The 26,594-nt window shown below is 29.5% G+C and overlaps 2 protein-coding genes across 5 annotated transcripts in view; one reads left to right on the top strand and one right to left on the bottom strand.

The window, feature by feature from the left end:
* The window catches only part of LOC107451465 (saccharopine dehydrogenase-like oxidoreductase), a 50,260-nt gene extending 40,896 nt beyond the window's left edge, over positions 1 to 9,364 (bottom strand). For 3 of the 4 annotated variants that reach the window (XR_011636759.1, XM_043044457.2, XM_043044456.2), the window contains exons 1-2: positions 9,202 to 9,364; positions 5,706 to 5,812 (exon numbers count right to left, since the gene is read on the bottom strand). Coding sequence is in view for 3 of the 4 variants with exons in the window: in XM_043044457.2 (XP_042900391.1) it covers positions 5,706 to 5,812; positions 9,202 to 9,364 (270 nt within the window). In the remaining variant the exon portion in view is untranslated. Of the gene's footprint in view, positions 1 to 437; positions 588 to 5,705; positions 5,813 to 9,201 lie in introns of those variants that run through there. The other variant, XM_071180750.1, reaches the window with a different exon arrangement.
* A 227-nt stretch (positions 9,365 to 9,591) lies between these two features.
* Positions 9,592 to 26,594, top strand: part of LOC107451463 (SHC-adaptor protein) — a 35,336-nt gene continuing 18,333 nt past the window's right edge. Inside the window, exons 1-6 of the mRNA XM_043044459.2 lie at positions 9,592 to 9,822; positions 14,913 to 15,126; positions 17,293 to 17,363; positions 19,139 to 19,199; positions 21,019 to 21,138; positions 21,698 to 21,751. Coding sequence (XP_042900393.1) covers positions 14,956 to 15,126; positions 17,293 to 17,363; positions 19,139 to 19,199; positions 21,019 to 21,138; positions 21,698 to 21,751 — 477 coding nt within the window. The 5' untranslated portion in view covers positions 9,592 to 9,822; positions 14,913 to 14,955. The remainder of the gene's footprint in view (positions 9,823 to 14,912; positions 15,127 to 17,292; positions 17,364 to 19,138; positions 19,200 to 21,018; positions 21,139 to 21,697; positions 21,752 to 26,594) is intronic.

Raw genomic sequence — 26,594 nt, 5'->3', positions numbered from 1 at the left:
ATTTAACAATGTTTCTTTCATTAAAAAAAGGCGTTTTATTCAATTTTTAAACATATTTCAAAAAATAAATTTATTAGTTAGGAAACAAATTTGCTGCATTGAGTAATTCTTTTTTTTCTTCAAATTGTGAGTAGCTTCTAAATGACTAACAGTCTTTAGGCAATCTAAATAACTTTAACACATTACGTTTTATTAAAATTATAACTAAAAATTAGAAAAGTCATCTTCATACAAAACAATACTATAAAAATGCGACTTCAGAATGGTTTTGCTTATTATCAACTTTAAATTTTTGTTTAAGACTAATAGGCAGTTACAAGGACGCCAGCAGAATTATATGAAAGAGGGTGCAACTCATCTGTTAATTTTTTTTAAAGATACATTTCTTCATTGTTAACAAGATATTTTAAAAAAAAGTACGAATTTCTTGTACTTACAAATTTTGTTACGAGAAACTGTATTGATGGCGCTGGCATAGCTACTGACTTTGAAATACAAATAACTACAAACCATAGTTTTGTATACTAACGTGTTTGTGCACGCTTAGGCTTATCATTGGTATTTATTGTGTTGATGAAGTTTAACTGTTGTGAGAAATCAGTTTGTGTTATACACCTTTGTTAAACTAAATAACTAATAGAAAATATAATATTATTTATACTTTATTAAATGAAATTTAAAAATATAGCTTAGATATCTGCCAAGTTTGTGCATGCTCAGTGTGCATAAGAAAAGAATCAACGATGACTCCGAATTCATTGAAAAAGTTATAACAGATTTGGACAGCAAACAAGACGATTAAAATTCTTTTTTGATTAAACAATTTTGTAATTGTTATGTATCAATAATTACTTAATTATTTGTTTTTGAATAAAAATATTTTTAATAAAAAATTTTTATAACAAAATTTTTTTTCTGTGTCTCTTTAATTGTCTTTAAAAAAAAAAGCCAGGGGGGTGCAAGTGCACCCCCTTGCACCCCGCTGCCGGCGCCCTTGGGCAGTTATAGGGTAGCAGAAAAATTGTAGAGCCTAATATTTCTGTAGACCACAGTTTTTTTCCAAGTTTGGAACTCCTCCCTCCCAAAAAATAAAAAAAGTATAGCACTTTTATTTCTTTAGTACCAATAACTTTTTAAAAATATTTTTAAAAAGTAAAAGTTTGTATGTTGATAAAATCTTTTGATAATTTTTTCGCTAACAAAGAAAAAAATTCACTTGATTTCACACAATTCTTGAAAAAACTAGCATATGAGTCAAAAACAATAGAAATAAAAATATAATGAAATACTGATAATAATTTACAAAACTGATTTTAAGGTCCCATGCATAAGCTTATGAAAATCTAACTAATAAATAAACAAATTGGCATATAAATAGTTATTTAAGTTAGATTCAACATGACAAAAAATATTCTGTTTCTTTTAAGGCAGCAATATGATATGGCATAGGGAATTAGAAAATATGTTTTTAAAAGAATTAAAATGTATATTTTAGTATTTAAATGATGACTTACTTTTCCATCTTTCTGATTGTTCAAAGTCTTTGTACAAACAAACCCTTATTAAAGTAATCTTTCCATTATATAATAAACGCATAAAGTTCCGCTTGGTATTTCATTAGACGTGACGTTATTTTAATGTCCATTAGAACGTTTGCACTGATATAGCATTTGATTTATTAAAAATTTTCAAAGAAATCGTTTAAATTATTATTTTCTATGATGTTATCGCATAATAAATGTAGAACATCTTGAGCCTCATTTGATTGAAAGATAGGTGACGTGTCCCAGCAAAATTTCATTCTAAATCCTAGGTCGTAATTTAAAGTCACCCATAGGGTCGTTCTATCAAGTATCGACTGTACTACAATTTTAATTAAATTATTAGTAAAATAATTTAACAAGAGGCAGAAAGTTAAGTAGTCTTAATTACTTATTTAATTTTTTTTTGGTCTAATAAAACATCTTTTAATTGAAAAAAAAAATCTTAATTGAAAGCCTCTAAAAATAACATCTTTTAATTAAATGCAGATTTTATATAGCTTCTGTTGTTATCTTTATTTTTCATTATATTCCTTCTCTATATATTCCCTTTTTTATATGGCGGGATTCTTATTTTTTTTTCTTTCTTTTTTTTCTCCTTTTTTCTTCTTTTACACAGTCAGCTAGACAATCTGATTCAGCAGGAGTTGTGAAAGCAATCAAATAAAAAATTTTTAAAAAATGGCTGACAAAAATTAAGTTAGCTAAAACAGTGGAATTTTAACTATCGATATCTCAAAGTTGAAGGGAGGGTAAAAAAATTTCGAGTTAGAGAGGTTTTGAGAAAACAAGTTCAGAACTAAATATGTTCTGAAAAGAAGGAAAATATACTAAAAAATATTGCTCTAAAAAGTAGAGTCATGAAACATAAAAATAACCACTAATAAATATGTATGTAATGTTGACTAAAAGTCTAAAAACAACAATGATAATTTTACTTTTAAAAGACAAAAACAATTATGCATTAAACAGAAAAGAATTGGTTTACAATGAACTTGTGATTTTTCCAAAAAAATTTCTCTTCTATTTCGAAAAAAAAAAAACGACATAAAAAGGGTTTTGAGAACAAAATTCTGAGACATAGAAATTCAAATTAACATTAGGTGGATATATAATGCCAAGGGGGAAAATATTTTTTCGAGATATAGAAGTTTGAGATACCGAGAGTATACTTATTTAGCAGAAGAGATAGCTGATTCAACAATATTACAGTTAGCCACATATGCAATAATTTGTTCCCCTTTAACTAATAACTTTTTTCTTCTTTTCGTATCTGTTACTTCAATATGCTTAATGAGTGGTATAGTTTTAATGTATGTTTAGGGGGACGGGTTTATTGGGTTGTTTCTCCTTCCTATATATATATTTACCATACAATAGTTCATTAATGTACAATTTCGGAGGGGTTTTGTCACCTGAACCCTCCCCAAAACTAAACCCCTGTGCTTAACAATTTATATACTGTATATGCAATTATGCATTCACAAAATGTGATTGGTGTGAAACTGTGAGCAAAATATATGTCAATGGCAGTAAGAGCTCATATTAAGACAAGTGAGTGGAATATGTTCAATCTTGCGAACAGAATTCAAAGGAAATTCAGGCAGTCAATAGGAAATTTTCGGTTTAAATATTTTTTAAAAAATTTCTAGAAAATTTTTATTGTTAAAAAAGTAAAAAAAAATTGTCTATTTACAACATTTTTACATGTGTAAAGAAAAAAAAAATTAATGGCAAATTTTTCCTGCACACAAAAAAAGGGGTTTAAAAATCACAATATAAAAGGACTGCTTTGATGGCTAAAAAGCAAAAAAATATTTTCTGTTATGTTAAATATAACACAAATAACCTCATATTTTACTTTGTTTAGTTATTAGTTTGAGTTCATTAAGTTTATGAGTGGGAAGTAGGATCTTAACGATATATTTATAGACCATTGCTACTTTAACATACAGAAATGGGACAGCAGCTTAATCATTATTTAAATAATGGCAATTTAGCTAATTATAGAAAAAAATGTGTTTTGGAGAAAGTGAATTTGATATTTAGCCCCAAAAACTTTTATATTCCAAGCATAGTGCTTGTAAAAATATATTTTTGACCAGGTTTGCGCAGATAAATTTACATTTTATAACATATTCAACAAACCTTAAAATATAAATGCATTATTAAATAAAAAGGATGTAACAAAATCCTAAAAAAGAATAATGTAAATAAATTTATAAAAATTTATTCCACAGGTATCCTGCAGAAATAAAACCTAAAAAGGGCTTAAATCATATTTAAATAAACATTTTAACGAAGTTGAGAAAAAAAAATATGTCTATAATATTTGGAGAAAAAAATTATTACCTAATTCAAATGAAACTTAATTTATCATCACCAATATAAATAATAGTAAATATAATTTATTATCACTGATTTCCTAGTAAATCTCCATGGTTTATTTAATATTTTTTCGCTGTCAGTTAATTAAGATGGCATGTTAAATTTTATTTTAAATCCATATAGTATGATAATTGGTTTTTTTTTCTTCATATTTTGCCATTTCAATTAAGTTTTTTAACTCTGATATTTTCATTGTGATATTATTAAGACACATGAATTTTAAAATTGATTGACATTTTGACACATAGTATATAAAATATAGTAACATAAATCCATATAGTATGATAATTGTTTTTTTTTTTTTCGTATTTTGCCATTTCAATTAAGTTTTTCAACTCTGATATTTTCATTGTGATATTATTAAGACACATGAATTTTAAAATTGATTGACATTTTGACACGCTTGATCATTTCCATGTCGGTTTTCAAATTTCAATGCATTAAATTATTTCAATGTTATTATGACACATGAATTTTGGTTTTGAGGAACGACAATTTTTTAATGATTTATACAAAAACTACTTTTGAATGATTCTATTATTATTCCACATCATTTTACGATTGTTTCACTCCAGCACTTCCACTTTATTTCTTTCAATTCTGATATTTTATGTTATCACTACATGGATATTTTGAAATTTAGATCTTTTTGACACACTGTATTTGTGACAATTCTATTTCTGAAACTTTTTCACATAGTTATTCCAGCTCCAATAATTTTAATTTGATGGTGTGATAGCTCATTATTATGCACAAATTCAGCCGCAATATGCAGAGTTGCACTTTTCGCTGAATAAATATTATTAGAGTTTTGGAGTAACTTGGCTCAATTTTAAGGGGGGGGGGGAGGCATTTTAAAGCAGGCTGCATCAGAAATTTCGTTCTGGAGCAGTTGGGCACAACTCGCACATCTGTTCCAATCCTGATACATTTCAATTTCTATTATTTTTTACATATATGCTATTTTATTCAAGAATTGTATTGTAAAATCAAATGATTTTTTTTTTTCTATTTTCTTTTTTAGAAAAAATCATTATCAAAATGTTTTAACGTTAATTTAAGTTCGTATATATACGAACTTAAATATTTTGAATTGATATTGAATATTTAATATTGAGAATATTTTGAAAAAGTTATTGGAACTATAAAAAAAAAACTATCATTTTAGGTAAGAATTCACAAATAAAAAATTGTGTATAGTGAATTTTCTTCACTCCTGTTTTATGATAAGAAAATTCATAATTTATTGAAAGGAATTCCAATTTTACTGAATCATAATATAATTTCACATAAAATTAGTAATAAATTGATTTGTGTTATCAAATTAAATACTTTTTTACAACTGTAAATTAGCTAAATGAATGTACATTCTTTAGAGTAAGAATAGTTTAAATGTGCAGGGTATTTGATTAGGGCAATTTTTTTGTTTTCACTTAGGCTGTTACCTTTTTTTGTAACTTAAACCTATAATTTCATTTGAAACACATTATACATTTCTTTAACTTTGTTGGCTTTCAGACTGTTTTCGAAATCGGGAAAAGAGTTGGGAGATTCCACACCGTAGGCTTTTCCGGTGATCATTAAACAACTCAAAAAATGAAGCTAAAGGACAGTTACGTTCCAGAAGGCAACATTTTACGAAGTTCTGACTTTATTTTTTTATTATTATTGAGGATAGGAATTCTTATTTCTGGGGGAGATTTTTATCTCACAAAACTAAAACACATAAAAGAATAGCAATAATAAGAAGAATAGTAAGGGAAAAAGTGACCTTACTGGTCCAACACAGCTAATTATGACAGTAGAACTTCTACACATATGCACCAATGAAGATTCATCTCCAGTATCTGCCTGTATTATGTCAACTGAATCCAAGTTTTTATCTGTAAATGGACAAAAGAGACACCAGTAAGTGTATGATTGTTAAAAGTTCCAATTAATAACAAAAACATTTTCTTAATCTTATTGAAATTGTTTAATGATATTACGATATTGAAACAACTCTGCTCATCCACAGTACTACTGAAATATTTAAGTGGTTCCAGAACTAGGTGCAGGAAATTAAGAAAATTGAGTCACTTGACTAAAAGTTATCAACAGCCCATACATATTTTCACTGGTCTGTTTACATGCCTCATCTGGATTCTCTTTAGGAAAATATCAATAAAGTAAATTTAATTGAAAAATTACAGTACAGAAAATTTTACAACTAAACACAAACCAAAACTTGAAAGAGAAAATCAAATAACCAAAACATCTCGTTACATTGATTACTGGTCTGCGAGAAAACTGATATGGTGGTCCAAGTTAATTTTTAGTGGTCTCGGTCTAATGTTAATTTCAAACCTAGAGACCACATTTGAATTGAAAATAGTTTGGTGTACAAGGAAAGATCTATAAGAGTAATTCAATCATAATGAAGGAAATAATTGTACAGTCCAAAGGCATGTAACTTGGTAAAAATGTTTTGGTTTAAGTGGTATGCCTAAAATGAATAACTCTATTTTCTGACCCACAGCAAAATAATTGCTGCAATTTGGCTACAACTGAGCAGTGGCATGTAAAGAAATAAAAAATGGCAAACTGAATGCAAGTTAAAATTTCCTGTATACGATAATATAGCAATAAAAAAAACTATAAAATCCAACTGACAAAAATGCAATCATAAATCTAGATGGATGAATCATTAATTGAATATAAAATAAGTGATTTGAAGTCTGATGAACAAAATGTTGTATTTAAGCATTAAGGTTATAAAAACCATGTGAAAGTCCGTTTTAATAACCACCGAGAAAATTATCGACAAAACCATGAGGATGTCAAAACCACAGCTGAATTGTCGCTAATCGAGAAATGATTACTAAAATGCATGATTAAGAATTTGCAGTATGTAATAATGGAATATTAAATAATTGAGATTTAAAAACCATGTAGAAATCTTTAATACTAGCTACCAAAAATAACGATTGCATTGGATTTATCACACTAATGGAAATTGACAGTAACTATCATGCATTTATTATTGAATAAAGATAGCTCAATGTTTACCTCATAGACTTATTCTTATTATATGCAAAAATCTATTTTCTGGACTTCCTGAAGATTTTGGATATGGGCCCTTCGACTCTACTCATTTTAGCAGAATTATGTATGGATGATAGAAGGTTGATATTCCTCCTCACGAAGGTTCCTCTGAATTCAATTTCAAACTAGATTATTTTCAGTCAACGTCTTCTACAATTGATAATCAGAAATGTCCATCCAGTCAGAGCTAATCAAGTAATTATTTTTAGCCTACATATTATTCAGACTGTAGAATTTTAAAGACAAATAAAAATTTCAAGGTGGCCCTATTTATATGTCAGAGCCCGAAGAGCTAAAGTGTACTCAGATTAGTTGGAGAAAAAAAAAAAACTTAAAGCTAATTTAATTCTTTTATTGTCACTTTTTCTGCTTCTCTTTTGCCAACTTCTCAAACTTTTTTCTTATCAGCACTTTTATTACGACAGCTTTCCTTAAAGAGCCACTCTAATAAACTATGTTATACTTTTTTAAAACTCTTTTCTAAAAATACAATAGGAAAAAGCTACATTGTAATTTTAAGGGTTCAATTTTTAGTTTAAAAATCAACGAAGATTTTTGTTTTGTTTTCTATTTAGATTTACTTTTAAAAAGAAAAAAATATTTGTTTTATCATTATTTCTTATTTATCGTATGGCAATTAAAAAAGTATTTGTACTAGAAATTTTATTCTTTTTCTTCACTTTTTTTTTAAAAATACAGTAATTTGAAAACTGAGAAGTACAGCTTTAAATTTTTCTTTCAAAAATTAAGATATCAGTTTTTATTTTATCCATTTCGCTGTTGAATGTAATCTTTTTTTATGGGTGTTTTTATGTTAGTGCAGCATTTTTTAAACTGTTTCTGATAGACTACGTCTTCTAACGTTATATGGATGCTTTTTTCCGTAAAGTATGATTTTCAAAGTTATGGTGTCTCAGAGAATAAAGCTCATGTTTCCTAATGAGGTAACCTTGGTTCGTTGCTCGATCCCAAGAATGGGTGATCAACAAGAATTCTGCACCTGGCTCACACTGACCATAGGTCCAATGTAAGATATCTTCAGTGGTAGATGGATCATGAACTTGAGTTCCCTAGACAATGGCTAACATTAAGAAGTTTTTCTCTCCATGTAACACAAATATGGTTTAATTCCACCAAAAAGTCTTCCATGAAGGAAAATTTCTCTCAGTTACCTGCGTAAAAATTTATCAAAATGTGTAATATAATGTTATAACTGAATTTGATCTTCAACAATGTTTAAACTACCCACTTATGCTATTTTATATGTACATTTCCAAAAAAAAATTCTCTCATAATTAAGGAGAAAAATTTGCAGTTCATAAAAATAATTATAGACATATACCAAATGACAATTTCTGTGCAGAATTTTTTCAAAAAAAAAAAAAAATTACTATACATAAACTAAAATAAATTAATAATTAATAGAGAATTTGAAGCTTTTTCTACAATTTAAATTGAAAAATTTAAAAAAAAAAGGACATAAAAGGTGCATTTTTTAAAATTCAAATTAATATTTTTTTAAATTTTTTTTTTCAAAAATTAAAATCATTAAAAAAATTTATTATTACCCCCCTATTAAAGAGGGGATATTTCCAAATTGCACCAATTGTGATCTGTCATTCTTCAAAATGGAATATGAATAAAAAGACAATGTTTTTAAGCGATGGCAGCGTATTTTTACAAAAAAGTCAAAGAGGACGCAATTATAGGAATCAAAAAGCACTCAGGACGGACCCCTATTCTAAAAACGCTCAGAGAGAACACTGATTCAAAAAATTTTTAAGAATTAAGCAAAAAGAGAACCTTTTGCGAACAAATTTTCTCAAAATTAGGTGGCGACGAAAGAGTTAAAACTAGTTATAAGAGCTAATAAGTTGCTTGTAGAAAGTGTTTTAAATTGAGATTTACGGTTCACAAAAATTTTTTAATTTTATCTAAGACTTGCCATATTACAGAAACTTATCTAAATAGCCCTCTGCAATTACTACTAGGTACACTCCCTTTTCAAAAAATTTTCAGTGCTGAGAGGAAGGGTTTTCTTTAAGATAATAAAGAAAGTGATACAGAGATAAGGAAACAAGTCATCTACCGGCCGGCGGATATGAATATTTACACTGATAGGGGGGAAAAAGAATTAAGTAATATTAATGTTTCAATTTATACAGTTTTCAAAAAAATACTATCATACCGATTTCATTCCCGATTTCTTTTAAAACTTTCCTCAACTTCTCGACACTCCTTCCTGCAATACACCACTTAATTTCAGAATGATAAGTGGCAAGTTCACGGACGACAAACACCCCTGTATATCCACTTGCACCAAAAACAGTAACATCATACTTTCGTTCCATTGAACAAAGAAACTAATTCCTTAACTATCTTTAAAGAAAGACCATGGAAAGACTAATGTGACTATCTCATTTGGTTTTGATTTTGATGAACTTCATTACTATTTTGATGAGTTTCCGACTGCCTATTTTTGTGCTTAAAATTCTTTATGCGCACTTAATGCAGATAAAAAGCTATAAGCGGAAAAATTTATTTATACAAAACTCGTCGCAAATATCAACTTTAACCAGTTTGACACGTAAATAAACATAGCTCTAGTTGCTAATAAATTTTCATTAATATAAAACAATTCTTCTATCTGAACTCATTTTAGTTTAAAGTTTTTAGCATTTGTTGTAATTATTCTCCTAAATTTTATATTTACCCATTGTTGCAGTATGCATATGATTGCAATTTGGTGATTTTAACATTCGAGGAAATTGTGACGCATTTTCGGACTTGAACTTGTAGTTAATTCTAGGTATGATGCTAATTTTTAAATATTAGAAGTTAGATTATTTTTATACTTGTGTTTTTTTTTATTGATAATTTGATTCACACTGAAAAATATTGGTTTAAAGTCTACTGGAGAGAACTGATTCGATTGCAAAACAGTATCAGTTTACATGAGTTTCTATGCTATTGCATGCAGAAGAAAAGAAATCAATAATTATAGTGTATTTTAAAGTTTACGTATTTCGTGAATAAATTGTGTTCTTATTCAAATTTACAGACTTCAGAGAATATGTGCTGTTCTCAATGTATTAATGTTTACTTCTTAGTCTATCTTAGTTAGTTACAAATTTAAAAAAAAAAAAAAAATTCAAAAAGAGTTTCTGAAACATCACAACATTCTATTGAAATTTAATATATACGTGCTGAAAATTAATAGTTTTCTGCCAAAAACTAGTAAGTATATGTAGGTGTTTGTCAGACTTTTATCATTAGTTTAAATTTTAGATCCATTAATTAATTTGCATAAAGATATTCCTTCTATTTTAGTTATTAGTCATAACTGTAAAAGTGATGAACATATTTACTACAAAGTTTAAACAGATTTATTAAAATCATCATAGGAAAAAATTGGAATCATTATCAAAAATATTAGCTAAAGCCTAATCGTTTAGATAAAGGATTTGCTTGCCTCTGATTGGCTAACCAGTTGTGATTTACACCACAACTGGTTATGAGTCGAGTCATCTTTCCTTCAAAAAGAGAGAAAAATTATACACTTAAGCTAATGCAGATTTACTCCAACCCCTTAGAATAATTCTAAGAAAACAAAGTCATTTCAAACTTTCAGTCAAACATTTCCTATGTGGCAATGGTGTAATAATTAACTTCAATGTCATTTTTCGAAGTCTTTGGCGTCATATCAAATGACACTTTTTGAGAATAATATGCTATTTTCATAACTGCTGTGTCTGTTATTCATGCCTGTTAGAAGAAGTTTAGCCTATCTAAACCTAGCATTGTTTATGCTTGTTCTAAAAGTGGCACAAAAAGGTCAATCTAAAGAAAAGCCCCAGTTTTGTTGAATAAAAAGCTTGTGTGGTCTAATTTTTTAATAGTTAAAAACTTACTCCAATGTCGCATTATCTGAGCTTATAAAAATTTTCAAAAACTGAGAAAAGGGCAATGTGTTATATCATTTTTATCTAGATAGTAAAATGTTGCCGAATTGGCCCTTTTTTTTTAAAGTTAATAACTTTTAAAATATTTAGGTTATGTGTCTGTTCTAAAGCTCATATAATTTTTTACGGTAAGAGGATGTATGTAAATTAAAATCATTGTTTTGTTTCAAGTGTAAGGCAATTAAACTGTGGCTTTTTTATTTTCTCTGGAAACAGAGCTTTAAAAACCATGGAATAATTTGCTTTCAGTTTGATATTTCATAATAATTTTTTTTCATCATTTGGAACTTTATGGTTTATTTTACATTTATCTGATCTCTTTCACTAAATCCTAAATTTTGAAATACCAATGGAGGAGAAACAGAATTTGCTGTAAAATCTTCTCCTGCAGCATAACGTCTTCTTAAAGCTGTTTTTCAAACTGTTATTATATATGAAATAATAATTTTTAGTGAAACATATGCTACCATATTATATAGCTCCCAAACTCAATCAAATGCCCACAAGCAATCAATTACGAATAAATGACCATCTTTTATTATCTGCTCTCTTAAACACAATCTTGCTTTTAGCCACATACATAATCTTTCTCATCTAGGTGTTTCATTAATATTTAAAGTGATATTTAAAAAGATTTGTTTAGCCACATATGCATAAATTTGTAAGACACTCTGTCCAATCTTGTCAAAATTATTAACGTGCTAAAATTCATTGACACACTAAGTCAAAAATTGTTTCTTTTGAACTGTTAGATTTGCACACATGTATTTAGACTTTATAGGACTCCTTGAAATCTTTTATGGTTATCATTCATGGCCATTATTGATCGGTTCACCATTCATTAATGGGTGGATATCCTGCTTTGGTTGTCCCAGTACTATTACTACTGATCAGGAGCAAAATTTTGAGGCCAAATTATTCTGAGAACTGAGAAATATTTTTGGAATGCATACATTTGTGCTATTATGGCATCTAATACAACTAAATGGTCAGAAATATTCCCATTCTGCTGCTTGGTATACGTTCAGCCTAATATCAATACTTCGTCTGCTTAATTGGTGTATGGCACTATCCTCAGACTGCCTTCAGACACTTTGAACTGTGTTAACCAGGGCTGCTAGATTTTGACTTGGCCAAAAGAAGCCAGTCATTTTTATTTGGTTTAAACCGCTTAAATAGAGTCAGTCTTTTTTGTAAAAAAAGGCCAGTCTTTTTTAGGAAAAGTTTTTTAATTTTATACATGAAGAACATTGGCTTCATTAAAAAAAACTGAAAATACTTAATTTAAAGAGATAAAAATAGGATACATTAAGGGACATAAAAAAAGTAAACAACACATAATAAACTGGAAAATTTTACTTTTCAAACGACTAGTTATTTCTAAGATGCATATTTAATTACCAATCATTTGATTCACATTTATAGACAGTATACACTTTAACTAACTTTTAAGCCTTTTCAGCCCATAAGCGGTTGCGAATTTAATTCCACACAAAGCCATATTTGGAGAAAATTGTTCCAATAGAAGCTGAAGAAGGTGGACAACTATTCAATTTGATAAATAAAAAATCTTCAGGCTATGTTTTTTTTTTTTTTTTTGATGTTTTTATTTTTATTAGGTTGCACCACTTTTGTGCTGAAAGTTGTTCAATTATATATTTTTAAAATAACAATGCTGGGTAAGGTTCTAAGTCATTTATCTTTCATTTCAATAACCTAGGTAAAAAGTCAGGATGGTTCTCTTTAATCCACATTTCTGTTTTTTCTTCATGTTTATATGTGAGACCTTCATCAAAGTATTTCGGGTTTGTTAAGAAATGGAATGGATCTACGTAATGATTGAATTGCTTCTTGAAATTTCCAGCATAGTTACTTAAAGTTGGTTCTTCTTATACATTTATTCACACCTCTACAACAGTGGAAAGAGTTGCAGCATAACTTTGCAAAAAATAATGCATTTTGCCAGTAGTTCTGATTTTGCAAATAAACTGCTTCTGTGTAAATAGTAATGTTGCCTAAAATGTTTCTAATCTGGTATTCAAATTTTCTCATTTTATTTCACTGTGTGTGTGAAAATTTGAAATAAATATTCTGAGGCATTCTTCATAAAAATTCCTCCTAGTTTCGTTAGGAATTTTGGGATATTAATCACCCTTTTTCACGTTACCATCCATGATCATTGTGTTTATTTTTAAAATACTTCAATGAAATGCCACAATATGTTTCATTGAAGTATTTGGCGTTACATATTTTGCACACAGATTTAATAAATGCTCTGCTCATCCTGTAAGGAGATAAGGATAATTTTCATTGGATCTTAGAATTCTGCTCATTGCATTCATTTTATTTTCATTGCCAGTAATTACAGCGAAGACATTTCTTCCATATTTTTCTTTGATTTCTTCTATTGCACTTTTTGCAAAACCAGCACAATAATCTGAAGTTTTTTTTTTCCTTTTTCGGCACCACAGTCGATTGCTTTGAAAAGGTGGCTTTTATTTCCAGTATATATACTGCATGCAAAAATTGGATCATTCAAGGTTGATTGCATTCCGAGTTTTTCATATCATCCTTCAGGTCTCAAAACTAGGAGCAGGGCATTATAGATTTCCGCATTATTCCGTGTATCTCACGAATTGATTTGCAGACTTCGGCGAATCAAAACTTATAATCCGACGAAATTTTTACCGCAATCTAAAATTTAAAGTAATAAATTAAGTTCTACAATCTAAATTTTGAATCACGTTAACGAGGCGTATTCATACACGTGACTGTTCCGCAATATTTATTTTATTTTATTTGTCGGATTTTCATCGTTTTTATATTTGAAACTACGCCGGAATCCGCTAATATCGCGCATCATATTCTCGCGATTATAATATCAAACATCAATTTTCCTAAAACGTGAAGAGGCAATCATTAAAGCAAAAATTATTATGGGTATTCCGTTTTTTATTTTGCGCACTGTACATAAACCTTTACAAACTTGTACTCGTGTATATTTGCGAATAGATACTGTAAAACCACCTTTAACTCCTCCATACACTGGACCAGAGGTGCAGAACGCAGTGTTTTTTATTTGAAATTAAGCAGTTACATAACTTTATAAAGAAAAANTCCCACGGCCTCATGTAAGAAATATAAATTTGATTTTACAAAATTTTGAAATAAATTTGATGTGTGATAGAAATCAAAATGTATTGAAGTAGTAATAATTGTTAAAACTTAATTTAAAATATTACTCATACTTTAAGTTATAACTCATAAACTCAAAATCGAGGGTTATTGTTAATAAATCAGAATTTTTTTTTTCTTTTTAGACAGTAAGTTGGTATAGCGTTGAAATTAAAAAAATATATTAAAATGTGCTTTAAAATTGTATATTTTAATATTTAAGTGAGGACTTATTTTTTCCATCTTTCTATTTTTAAATAATCTACAAGATTAAAAATAGTCCGGAAGTTAAGTTGTATAATTTGTTTTAGTTAATAAAGGAAATTACAAAAACGTTCTCAAGTTGTTTATATCAAGCAAATAAGTTAATGCTGCAAAAGAGATTGATGTTAAAACCGGATTTATGAACCATTCTTACATTTTCTGTTTGAAAGTATCTATGACTTAATCAGCCAATCGAGTTTCTCTTTTCCCCTTACATCCTTTCATAAACCAATGAGAGTCAACCATGCTCTCACAAGCAAGTGTAGCAAACCGTCTTTTCAATATATATTTTTCATTAAGTTTTAATAAATATTATGAAAATTGATTAATTGGACTATCTTTAGTCATCCTCTACTCTATTTGAACTGACTCTTTTACTGAATCACTTATGTAAAGAATTTGCCCTGGAAGGTTTCCTCTGCTGTATAGCCTCCTCTTTAAACAAAAACTGATATATTAATTTCATTCTGAACTTCTTAACTGAGTATATGATTTCCAGTTTTAGATGCAAGCATAAATATGTTTTAATTCTGAAGAAGAGCATGCCAAAAGTGCGTATTCAATGGCCTGCTTCTAATTCTCAATCCATGCCGGGGGATAGTGGAATGCCCACTGAGTGGTCTAAAAATGGAAGCCTCATAAACAAGCCTCCACGAGGTTGGCTCCACCCAGATTCTCAGGTTGCCTATGGCGGAGTGAAATATGCTGTGCGAGTAAGTATTTGAACTACTATATTACTATCAACTATTTTAATAAATGCACCACTATGTAATCCTTTGAACGTTCAAGCTGCTGGTTGTGAGCGTTTTCTTACATTTTTAACAGTAACTGTTTTTTGAATAAATAATCCACACCGATTATGATTTTAAAGAAATCATTTTATATTTGCGTAATGATCGATTAATAAAATTACATTTAGTTAAGAAATGCAAAACTAGTCATGTGCTGCTCAGAAAGAATACTTGTATCTCTTACGTCACAGCAAGTGAAAGTTGAAGTTATTTGCCAAGAATGGGAGCTAGGCTTGACGTTGCTTGATTAGCAGTAATCCCTCTCCAGCAAATAGTACAAGTATTTTAGATTAACGCGGACATAGCGACCAGATCGTGTTATTGTTTCTGGAGGATATGCTGATTGAATGATAGGTGTTGTAGTTGTAGTTGTCAGAGTTGTTGATTGCACAATGTTTTTGAGAGAACCTTGGTGACTCAGAGGATAGAGTGTTCGTCTTTCAATAAGGCGAATCCCAGCAATGGCTAGTCGATATGAATTCTGCACTCTGATCGTATCAACCACAGTGCTGAGGTAAAGTATCCTCAGTTGTTGACGGATCTTTGTTTAGAGTCCCCTTGCCGTCTGACTCCACTGCCGGAGGCTTTCGTGGTTTTCCTCTCCATGTAACACAAATGCAGGTTAGTTACATCAAAATGTCTTTCACGGAGACAAATCTATCCCAATACTTCATCAAAAAGTTCTCTTGTCTTCTGGATTGGGTTCAAAATTACGTGGTTGCGGTACTAGTAGTCGTAAACCCAAAATTACTAGGGGTTACTAGTAGTCGTAAACCCAAAATTAGGTTGGCTATTCAATGACGGTCATAAAGTAGAATAAATGGATTTGAGAGAGTCGTGGTGGCTCAGGGGATAAAGCATTCGCTTTCCAAAGAGGTGAAGCGACTTAGATTCCCAGCAGTGGCCAGTCAATACGAATTCCGCATTCATCTCACACCGGCCACAGTTCTGACATAAAATATTCATATTTGCAAGAATTATTTGATCAGCCCTGTAATTTAATACCTTCACCTTGTACTATAAAAAAGTTGTTTTTGAAAACATTACAGCTGAGTATACAGAAGTAAATTATATCAAGTGTAGGTTGTTTTGAAAGTTATTAAGTTATTAATATAATTTTCATAAATTATTATCCAGTAGTTTAATAGCTGCCTCACCTTGCTCTAATTTAATGAGCTCTAATAAAGCTGACTGAACTCAATTGAATTTGCTTCAACCCTGTTTTAAATCATCATTCCAATCATTCTCTTTACCTGAACAAATAATATAGTTTGAAAACACTTCAAGTAACACATTTTGACCATTCCGATTTGTATTTATGTAAATTGAGATTCTTGCATCTCTCCTCATATTCAATTGGTATAAAAATTGCACATAAGGATTTATTAATCAATCCCACTGAGCAATGTCATTTTTAAATAGGGCAAATCATGATATAAGGTGCAAGACCTCATCAAAAGGATTATGAAATATGAATGATATAGCAACAGGTTACTGCGATTTAAAACGACTTATTGTGTTTGATTATTATAAATTTATGCATTTATAATTTTTTTGTAAGTGGAAAAAGATAATTTGAATGTGTAAACAAGTGTTATTTAAACAGAATTTTTTTTTATCTGCAATTCTTTCCCCCATGCTATGTAGAAAAATATCTGTTGCCTAACCTAAATTGTTATAAAGTTTTCATCATTTCTTTTTAATTTTAAGCAATAAAACATTTTAAATAATCAAAACTATATGAGTAAAGCTCAAGTAAAAGTACAGAAATGAACCTACTATAGTTTCAGTTTATAAACAAAAAATTTTTAAACACCGAACGGCAATAGTCCTATCCTACTATCATTTGGTGTTTTTTTTCTATGCAGAAGGGTATAGTTTATAGAATTGCAACTATAGCTTTATTTGTGTTGTTTTGCTTTATTCATGCATAGTACAGAGTATCATTTGAACGGAACATTTGTTTATAAAAGTGGCTTAAATACTATTTTTGATATTTGTGAATCCTCTTGTGAATTCTCTCTGTATTTCAAATGTTATTGATTTAATTAAAATATTGTATAATAAAGTGTTTGATTATTATTTCAGTATATTGGCTGCTTGGAAGTGAACACATCCATGAAAAGTTTGGATTTTGATTTTAGATCTCAAATTGCTAAGTATGTTGTTTTCTATAGATTGTATTAAAATCTTCAATTATTGCATTACAATGTTGAAATATCTCAGCATTTAATTATATTACTAATTACCAATAAAGATACTTTTAATAGTTCAAGTGCACTGATACTCCTAGACATCTTAGAAAATATCTATCAGATTAATTTTTAGAAACTTTTGTTAAAAATAAATCAACTTGTATGAACTAAAAATTGAAACTTTCATTGAGAAAAAGTCCTGAATGGTATCGAAGTTCCATTTCTTTTTACTTACTGTCACATCAATAATAACTATAGAAAATGACTATGATTGTACAAATTAATTTTTTTAAATTCAATTAATTCTGCTCATGAAGAAGGAACCCTTGCTAACTTAATCCCCGTGCCAGTTTCTTGATAGTTATTTTGTTTTTTGATGATAGACAGAGCGTTGCTTCAAAAAAATTTATTCAATAAAAATATCCCAAAATATTTCACTGCATTAACACAAATTTGCGTCCACAGATTTAATTACCAATTCTTTTTTTTCTTCTTTTTTTTATGAAGTTTAAAACTAATATAATTACTTGCTTATCATTGTAACTTGAGCTACAAAATTATTTACTTTTTGGCCACTATTAAAACTTATCAAATATTATTTGCAAAAATTAAGGAATATATTTAGTAATGATGAGAAAATTTATTGCTTAATATTGCTTTAGAATTTAAATAGTTATTTTGTATTCATTATTTTAAATGCATATGTTGACTGATTACAGTTTTACATTAAATTTGTTGTAAAAATAAGTATAACTTATTAAAAGGTAACCTATTTATTAACATTACAGTAAATAATTGTATAATGGTAGCTAAATGTCTTGATTATAAAATGTTACATAATAAGGTAAATATCCTGCCATTGGTTTATAATTGATAAAAAAAATTTTTTGAACCTTCGATTTTAAAAATAATCAAAATTAAAAAAAAATTTATAACATAGAATATTTAGAAGAAATAGTATATACCATTAACTAAAACGACTATAAAATAATTTACAGGTGATATATGTCAATTATTGTGTAAATACATTTTCATAATTTACCTACTGCTATGAGTTTTATTTATTTTTTGGTGATGATGGCATAACATTTGTCATAACATAGACATAACATTTGTCATAACCATTTGACAAAGAGTTGTCCCCTATCCGGCCTGAATAATAGCATTACTTTTATATGGTGGCTATCAGCATCCTATAACATATTTTGGCTATCAGCATCGCATGACATATGTTGGCTATCGGCATCATGTGACATATGTTGGCTATCCACATCATATGACATATATTGGCTATCGGCATTATATGACATGTGTTGGCTATCAGCTTCATATGACATATGCTGGCTATCGGCATCATATGACACATGTTAGCTATCAGCATCAATGAATGTTTCAGAATGCATTCAATTGTGAGGGCGAAAAATAGTTTCTTTTATAAGAGAAAAGAATACAGAGTGTTGCTAAATTAATAGTCAAAACTGTAAAAAAAATGACAACCTATTTAATTAAAATTTTCGACAATAATCATTAGAAAGTTCAAAGAATAAGAGTACCAGTTCATATGTACAAGAACAGTCAGTTTATAAAAGGAGGATGTTTCTGGTGGTATATGATAACATTTCTAGTCATGGTTATCTACACCATTCTCTATCTTTTGAGTCATTCTGATATCACATATTAATTGAAAATTATCAATATTATTGTGCCTTAAAGGGAAACTAATGTGTTTTCATTTATAGGGAATGCATTAACAGAGTTTGTGAAACAGCCGGTTTGAAAACTGCGGATAAAAAAAGAAGAGTAATTATATGTGTTCTCTGTTAGCAGTGCATGTTACTTTTTATACTCTATTTATTATGCTAAATCTATTATTTCACTTTGATTGTATTTAATGAATAATTTTATTACAATTCCCAGCACCATGATTTTGTGGAAATACGTTGCACTCACTAAATTTGAGTATAAAGAAAAATTTTTTACCAGAAAGACCTCGTCATCGAATACACTACATAAAACGTTACTGAATGAATGATCGCATATTTAATAATGCAAATAACTGATTTCATATAAAATAAATTTTATAATAAGTGAATAAATGTGAATCAGAAATGATACATTTCAATAATTTTCATAATAACTTTTCAAAATTTTACCATGTATACACGGCCGGATTATCCTATAGGCACACTAGGCACGTGCCTAGGGCCTACGAAANTCAGGCTGCTCTCCTATCACTGTCAAGGTGTAAATTCACCTCTTTGTTAGTGTGGGAATGCTTCTCGGTCCTCTGTGACCTGTCCACTCATAACAAGGTATCCCTGCATTGGGTACCAGGACATATGGGTATCGGTGGAAATGAGCTAGCTGACGAAGCAGCACGGGCTGGCTCTAATGCAATTTTCTGGGGCCCTGAACCTGCGCTGGGAATTTCTCCCTCCTCATTTAGGGCAACCATATTCAAGCTCTACGGCAAGATCGCCCATGAGCAGTGGCGCGCTGCTGACGGTCAAAGACAAGCTAAGGAGCTGAATCGAGACTGTCCTAGTGTACGTCAAAAGGAGCTCTTAAAGCTTAACAGAAACAGTATAAGGAAGATCATTGGTCTTCTTACTGGTCACTGTATCCTCAGAAGACACCTAAACATTATGGGAATTGAATCAAATTCTCTTTGTCGGGGATGTCATCTAGAAGAAGAGACATCACGACACATACTCTGTGATTGTGAGGTCTATTCTGCTCAAAGATTTGAGCATTTAGGACAGCATATTTTCAATGCCTGGGAACTGCATGATGTTCCTGTAAGGTGCTTGCTGAATTTTATTTCAGCCATAGGGCTTTCATGCTAATCATGATTTTAGGGTTTGGGTACAATAGACCTCTGGTCAATGTGCCCTGCTCGTCAGAGCTGCCCAACCTCTAAGTCTAAGTTCTTTGTCTCTTAGATTTTTTATTAAAAAAAGAATGGTTCATAAAAATTTACAATTCAAGGAATGTGTGAAGTTTGCATCTATGATGAAATATGCTATTTTGTCCTAATACTAATATCTCAGAATCTCTCAGTGCTAATATTAATATTTAATAATGTAATATGCTAATGTCTCAGATTATAGTTAATAATCAAGAAACCAAAAACAATTTACCATCTCTTTATACCAGTTACTGGTCCAGGGAACCACATTATTTTATGACTGTCTGAGTCAAACTTTAGCGCTTCTTGACCAATGACCGCAGTTAACTTAAAACTCTGATTGTTATATTTTTTCTTTAATTTCATGCATCATTTGTTGTGATATAAGTAATAATTTCAAAAATATAAATATTTGAAATTAGCTGATTCATGTGTGCTAAACTCTATGTTATCAATATTAAATTTTTAACAGTACACCAAGATCTACTTTCGCAAGATAAGCTTGTAGAGTTAAAACTCACTAAACATAATTTTAGTTAAAGTCTACCACATAACATTAACAAACTATTACAGTGTTCTAGGTTGACCTGAGCCATAAGTATTGCAATAGTTAGCTCCTAATTTAAAAAGTTATTTTCAATTTAATCCCTTTGTTCCTTTTGTATGCTGTATTGAAAATCATGTTCATTAATAAGATTTTAAATTTATTAGGTAGACAAACGAATTTGTCGAATGCTGGCAGAAAAACCCAACATGGATTTTGCTGGCTCTAATGCAAATTTAGTCATAACAAGTGCATGTATGAATCTATCTGTAATGGAATCCGAAGAAGTAAGTGTTTTTTCCCGTCATAAATTTTCTATTCTTTTAAGAAAAAATCAAATTCTTGTAATTGTTCAATAAATATTAGTATGCATGTAACTTGTGATGGATATGAAAATAAATATGTAATTAGCAATATATATTTATTTTCAGAAGAATAAACAAGTGGTAGTTTTGAGTAATAACCCTGAAAGATAAATATAATTGATAATAATGTATGATGATTTTAAATGACTTTTTACCTAAATGACAATATGATGCTGAATAAATAAGTTTAAATGAAGAAGTGAGATAAAATTCTTTTTCAATTCATTCAATTTTTTGTTATCATTTTTTTAGAAATTACATAGTTTAAAATGATAAAATGGCCAGTATGATTTTTTTTTTACTATTGAAAAATTTAATTATGAAATGCAAATTATTTTTTGCATGAAGTTGGTAAATGAATTTTATAAATAGGTACAATAATTTTTTGGTTTAAGCAATTAATTACAGAGATATTATTATACATTTCAAAATTTTAATATTATATAATTTTATGCTTAATTATCTTTTTTGAACTTTACAGATAATTGTTAATCATGAAATGCCCAATGTATCCTTTGCGTCTGGTGGAGATGCGGTAAGTCATTTGCCAACCATTTTGGTTGCTTTTTTTCTTTTACTAATTGCAAAGAGATAAATGAAACAGAGAGTTACTTTTAGTTTACCTATTAATTTTACTGTACTCAAAAATGAATTTGAGAAGAATTCTCATTCTCAAAATATTTTAAATTTGTATTTACTTCTAATAGTGAGTACTATTCCAACGGCGCATATAAGCAGGCATGTGATTCTTCTGCTAATTCGCGGAATTCAGAGAATCTCAAGACTTGATTTGCTGACGTACACAAATCAATAGTTTAGATTCTGACAAAATTAATTTGGGTTTCGCTGATTTAAGATGAAAATTTCATTACTTATGCGGTATTTGGTTTATGAGACATTTATTCTGTCCTTTCTTTATTTTCTTTCCAAGTTCTCATTCACCTGCAATATCGAAGTTTTTTATACAGATTTGTTAGAAAAAATCCCATCTTGGTATGAGCTTCGGGAACACGAGACTAAAAAGAAAAAATTTATAAATAAAATCCCCTAATAATTTCTGCTAGAATTAATGTGATTAGATAAAACTAGTGAGGCAAGCACATAAATATCAAATTCATAATCTAAAAAGTAATTCCAAAATGGCAAGCATTTGAAAAATCATTTGCTAGAGAAAATTGTGTTTTTTGTCATTTTTTTAAAACTTATTATTAATAAGTATCAATTTTGTAGCAAATTCCGATTTTTTCAAAAGAATTAATTTAATTAATGTGGTATCCTCAGCAATTTTTAAACACCATCTTGTACTATTTTATGTGTATATTGAAAAAAGTAATGCTCTCTCCTTATCAAAATAAGAGAAAAATTTGCAGTTTATAAAATAAAAAAAAGACATCCTAAAAAACTATTATTGTACAAAATGTTTACTGTAAACAGTAAACATTTTGTACAATAATAGTTTTTTTACAAAAGTAAACTAAAAAACATAATTGATTGATAAACAACTTTTACAATAATTTAAACTGTTTCTTTTTCTACAATTTAAACTGAAAATTATGAGACAATGAACATTTAAAGTGCTTTTTTTGTCAAAAAAAATTATTTGAAAAATAATTTTAAAATTTAAAATCGATTAAAAAATTTATTAATATCCCCCACCCCTCCAAAAAGAGAAACCTATAAAAATTTAACCAGTTGAGAATAATACTAACAAAAATATTTATAATAGTTATCAGAATTAAACCTATAAGCACATATAATTTTACCAATGCGTAATTATTATTGAAATATGAATAAAAGGCAGAGTTTTTAAGGAAAGGTGATTTAGTTTTACTAAAAAGGACTCATCCAATGGCAATCACGGTGGTCTGCCCTTCTAAAATCGCTTAGGGAGAACACTGCAATGGTTAATGAAGGCAACTGTCTCATAATTGGAATGTGTAACGAACTCTCCTCTTTCCCCCATTACAGCGCCTCTGGCGGTGAACTAAGACAGTCTGCCAGGAACCGCCGTAATGCACGGACGTTTAATTCGAGCCNAACCCCCTCTTCCAAATTCTTGTATTTTTTTATCCTTGTTTTATTTTTATGTGTTTTGTCCTTTTCAATAAATATTTAGAGTTAGATAATTTCTAGTCTTTCATTATTTATGTGAATTGGTAGAAATACAAATAAACCAGGACTTCCCCTACAAAAATGACGCCCAACTCGTGGCCGAACTAACGGTTCCTTGCTGGCTCAAATTTTTTTTTCAGAAAGTGAATGAACGTCCTGTTCAAATTGTGGAATTTAATGAGGTCATCCCGTAACTCGATTTCCTGAATTTTGATTCAGTATTTCCGTTTTCCCAGCTTACCCCAGCTAGACGAGGAAAACCGGGAAAACCCTTTCCCGCTCAACTTTGATAAGTACAATTTTTATAGTAGTAAGATTTCTATCGATTGATTTGAAACTTAATGAAAAGTATTATGTTGTATAGTAATTCTGTGTATGAAGTTTAAATATATAAATAGTTTGAATCATTCATTCTAAAAATAATTTTTATAAACTAAGAATCTGGTAGATAGAGAAATATATTATGAGAGTTAGCTATCTTTTTATGTTTCAAAATGAATATATATTGTGCAAAAGTTAAAAAAGCTGCATTCTAAAATATTTGAGCTTTGATTTTTCTTTTCTCATTTAAAAAGTGTGTTTAAAATTATTCATCTGTTTGAATATTATTTTATGAATATCACTTTCGATTAATACTTGCGCATCTGTGAATCAGACAAGATTCTTTCTTTATTGCTTTCTGTGGCGCCAAAACCACAGACGAATTTCTTTCATGGTAAAATGAGAGTGTTTGTAAACTGAAACTTATGTTAATGATTATAAAGAACTTATGTCTTAGTTGTTGTTATATTGCATTTTGTTTTATATTCATTGATCTCAATTACAGATATAAATTGAATTTAGCTAAGGTTGTAATAAAACTTGTTATTTAAAAAGAAAAAGAAATTTCAAAACTAAGAAAGAGGAAAAGAAATTTAAGAATATGTTGCTTCTTTTTAATTCATTCATGTAACTTGTAGTATAGTTTTATTATTAAAATTTCTACTTGTTATTACTTAAAAAAAAAAAAAAGGAAGGAAGGAGAAGAATTTTTTTCTATTGCTATGTGTTTTATATATATGTTTCTATATTGAATACACTTAAGTAACAAAGGTGGATAATTTTGATAAATGAAGAGTAGTGTATTTTGGTAAAAATTTTTTTTTATCTTGGTTTAATAGAATTTTATCCAGAAAAATAAAAGTAAAATGTCTGTGTAGTGTTTATACAGAATAATGTTTATTGTTCAAAATGTTGATTTATTTACAATATTGGTTGTTTGAATAGATTATATTAACTGGTTCAAATTATCTCAAGTAATATTGTGTGATAGGGTATCTATAATTAGAAACATTTTATATTAAATAATAAGTGACATTTCATTATCAGTGACATTTTAAGACTATTGGGGGTATTAAACAATATCTATTAAGTGGTGCTTTCACAATCTGCTACAATGACATTTTTAGGAAAGGGAAAAAAGGTCGATTTATGTGTATTAGCTGAAGAAATGGGTCTCAAGGTTCCCCCCGATGCTAAAGTCATTCAAATTAAGAAACTGATCACAGAAAATGAAGCATACGATGAAGAATTTTGCCTCAACGTGTTACAAAATATTATTGATGACAGAGTCGAAAAAGAAAGAAGCGAAAAATTAAATAGAGAAAAAGAAGAAGAACAAAATCGAATATTGAAAGAAAAGGAACAAGAACAGAATTTTGAGCTGGAAAAATTACGTTTGCAAATTGAAGCCCAAAAATTCATACAACCATCATCTGGTTTAACTAGTAGTTGTCCTGTCAACTTACAATTAAAGAAATTACTACCTGAATTCAATCCCAAAGAGGACGATATGGTTTTATATCTCAACTTATTTCAACGCCAATTGAAATTTTTAAAAGTAGACAAAGAGAATTGGGTAGCTTATTTACTTGGTGTCCTGCCAAACGATATTGCGCAACTCATCGCAAGAGAAGCAGAAGATAAAGCCCAAGATTTTGACTATATCAAAGAAATGCTTCTGAAAAGATTTAAGCTAAGTGCAGAAAAGCTTCGACAGTTGTATGCCACTCACAGAAAAACACCTGAGAAAACTTGGAAAGATTTTCATTTTGAACTCCAAACTTTTTTCGAAAATTGGTTAATGGAATTAGACATTAAAACTTTTGATGAATTAAAAAACTTGATGATCGTCGATCAAATGAAGAAAAGAATTCCTCCAGAAGCTAAAGAGCACTTCTTAGATGTCTGGTGTGAATGGAAAACGCCTGAAGATTTAATTGAGAAAATGGATGCGTATGAAAATCTTCGTATGAACAAAAAAGATTTGCAGAAAACAAATACAGAAAAGAAGCTTAATTTGAAACAAACAGAATCACAAAGACTTTATAACCAAAACAAGTATTCGCGTAGTCCCAGGGTACAATATGACCAGAAATATAACATGCATTCTTTCAGACAAGAAAATAGGCGAGATACTGGAGTTCAAAGTCATAACAAGCAGGACTTTTCTAATTATGAAAGAATTCCGCGAAGAAATGATTTTATGTATGATGATCAACATCATAAAGTAAACAATGACAGATTTGAAGAGAGCAGAACTGGTAGAAGGTGCTATGGATGTGGTGAACCTGGCATTATCAAATCTCGCTGTCCTAAATGCAATCCATCTAGCACAAACTCTTCTCCCAGTGTTGGAAACGTCCTCTTCCAGTCATGTGTAGACGAATCATCACAACTAGCTATATTGAGTATAACAGTAAATGGACTCTTAGGTACTGCATGTGCTGACAGTGGAGCAAGCCATTGTATTGCTGGAGAACGGTTGTATCAAATTCTCAAACAAGAAGGTGCAGACTTTCAAGAGACCCAACTCACTATGACACTTGCTGACGGAGAAAAACGACAAGTGGAAGCCTTCACTACTTTGGTAGATATAGGACTTGAAGGAAGAGTCTTTAAAACAAACTTAATTGCATTACCCCATGCTAAAGAAAATCGTACTCTCCTTGGTACAGATTTCCTTCAAGATGCTGGTATCGTCCTTGATCTAAAAAGTCGCAGATGGTTTTTCAGCGATTTTCCCCGACGAAAATGTAATTTTGCTGAGGAAGCCAATTTGTGTGATATCAAGAATACGCTATGTGCTTAATCCAATACTTGTCAACTGAGAGAGGAAGAAGGTCAACAACTGTCAAGTGAAGAAAAAAACAAACTCAACACCCTGTTGAAACAGTATGAAAGAATCTTCGAACCAGGGGGAGATGCAACTCCATATGCAAAACATT

The sequence above is a fragment of the Parasteatoda tepidariorum genome, chromosome 5, assembly GCF_043381705.1.
Source record: "Parasteatoda tepidariorum isolate YZ-2023 chromosome 5, CAS_Ptep_4.0, whole genome shotgun sequence".
Lineage (NCBI taxonomy): Eukaryota > Metazoa > Arthropoda > Arachnida > Araneae > Theridiidae > Parasteatoda > Parasteatoda tepidariorum.
The sequence above is the reverse complement of the archived record's forward strand: the minus strand, read 5'-3'. Positions and strand labels throughout refer to the sequence as shown.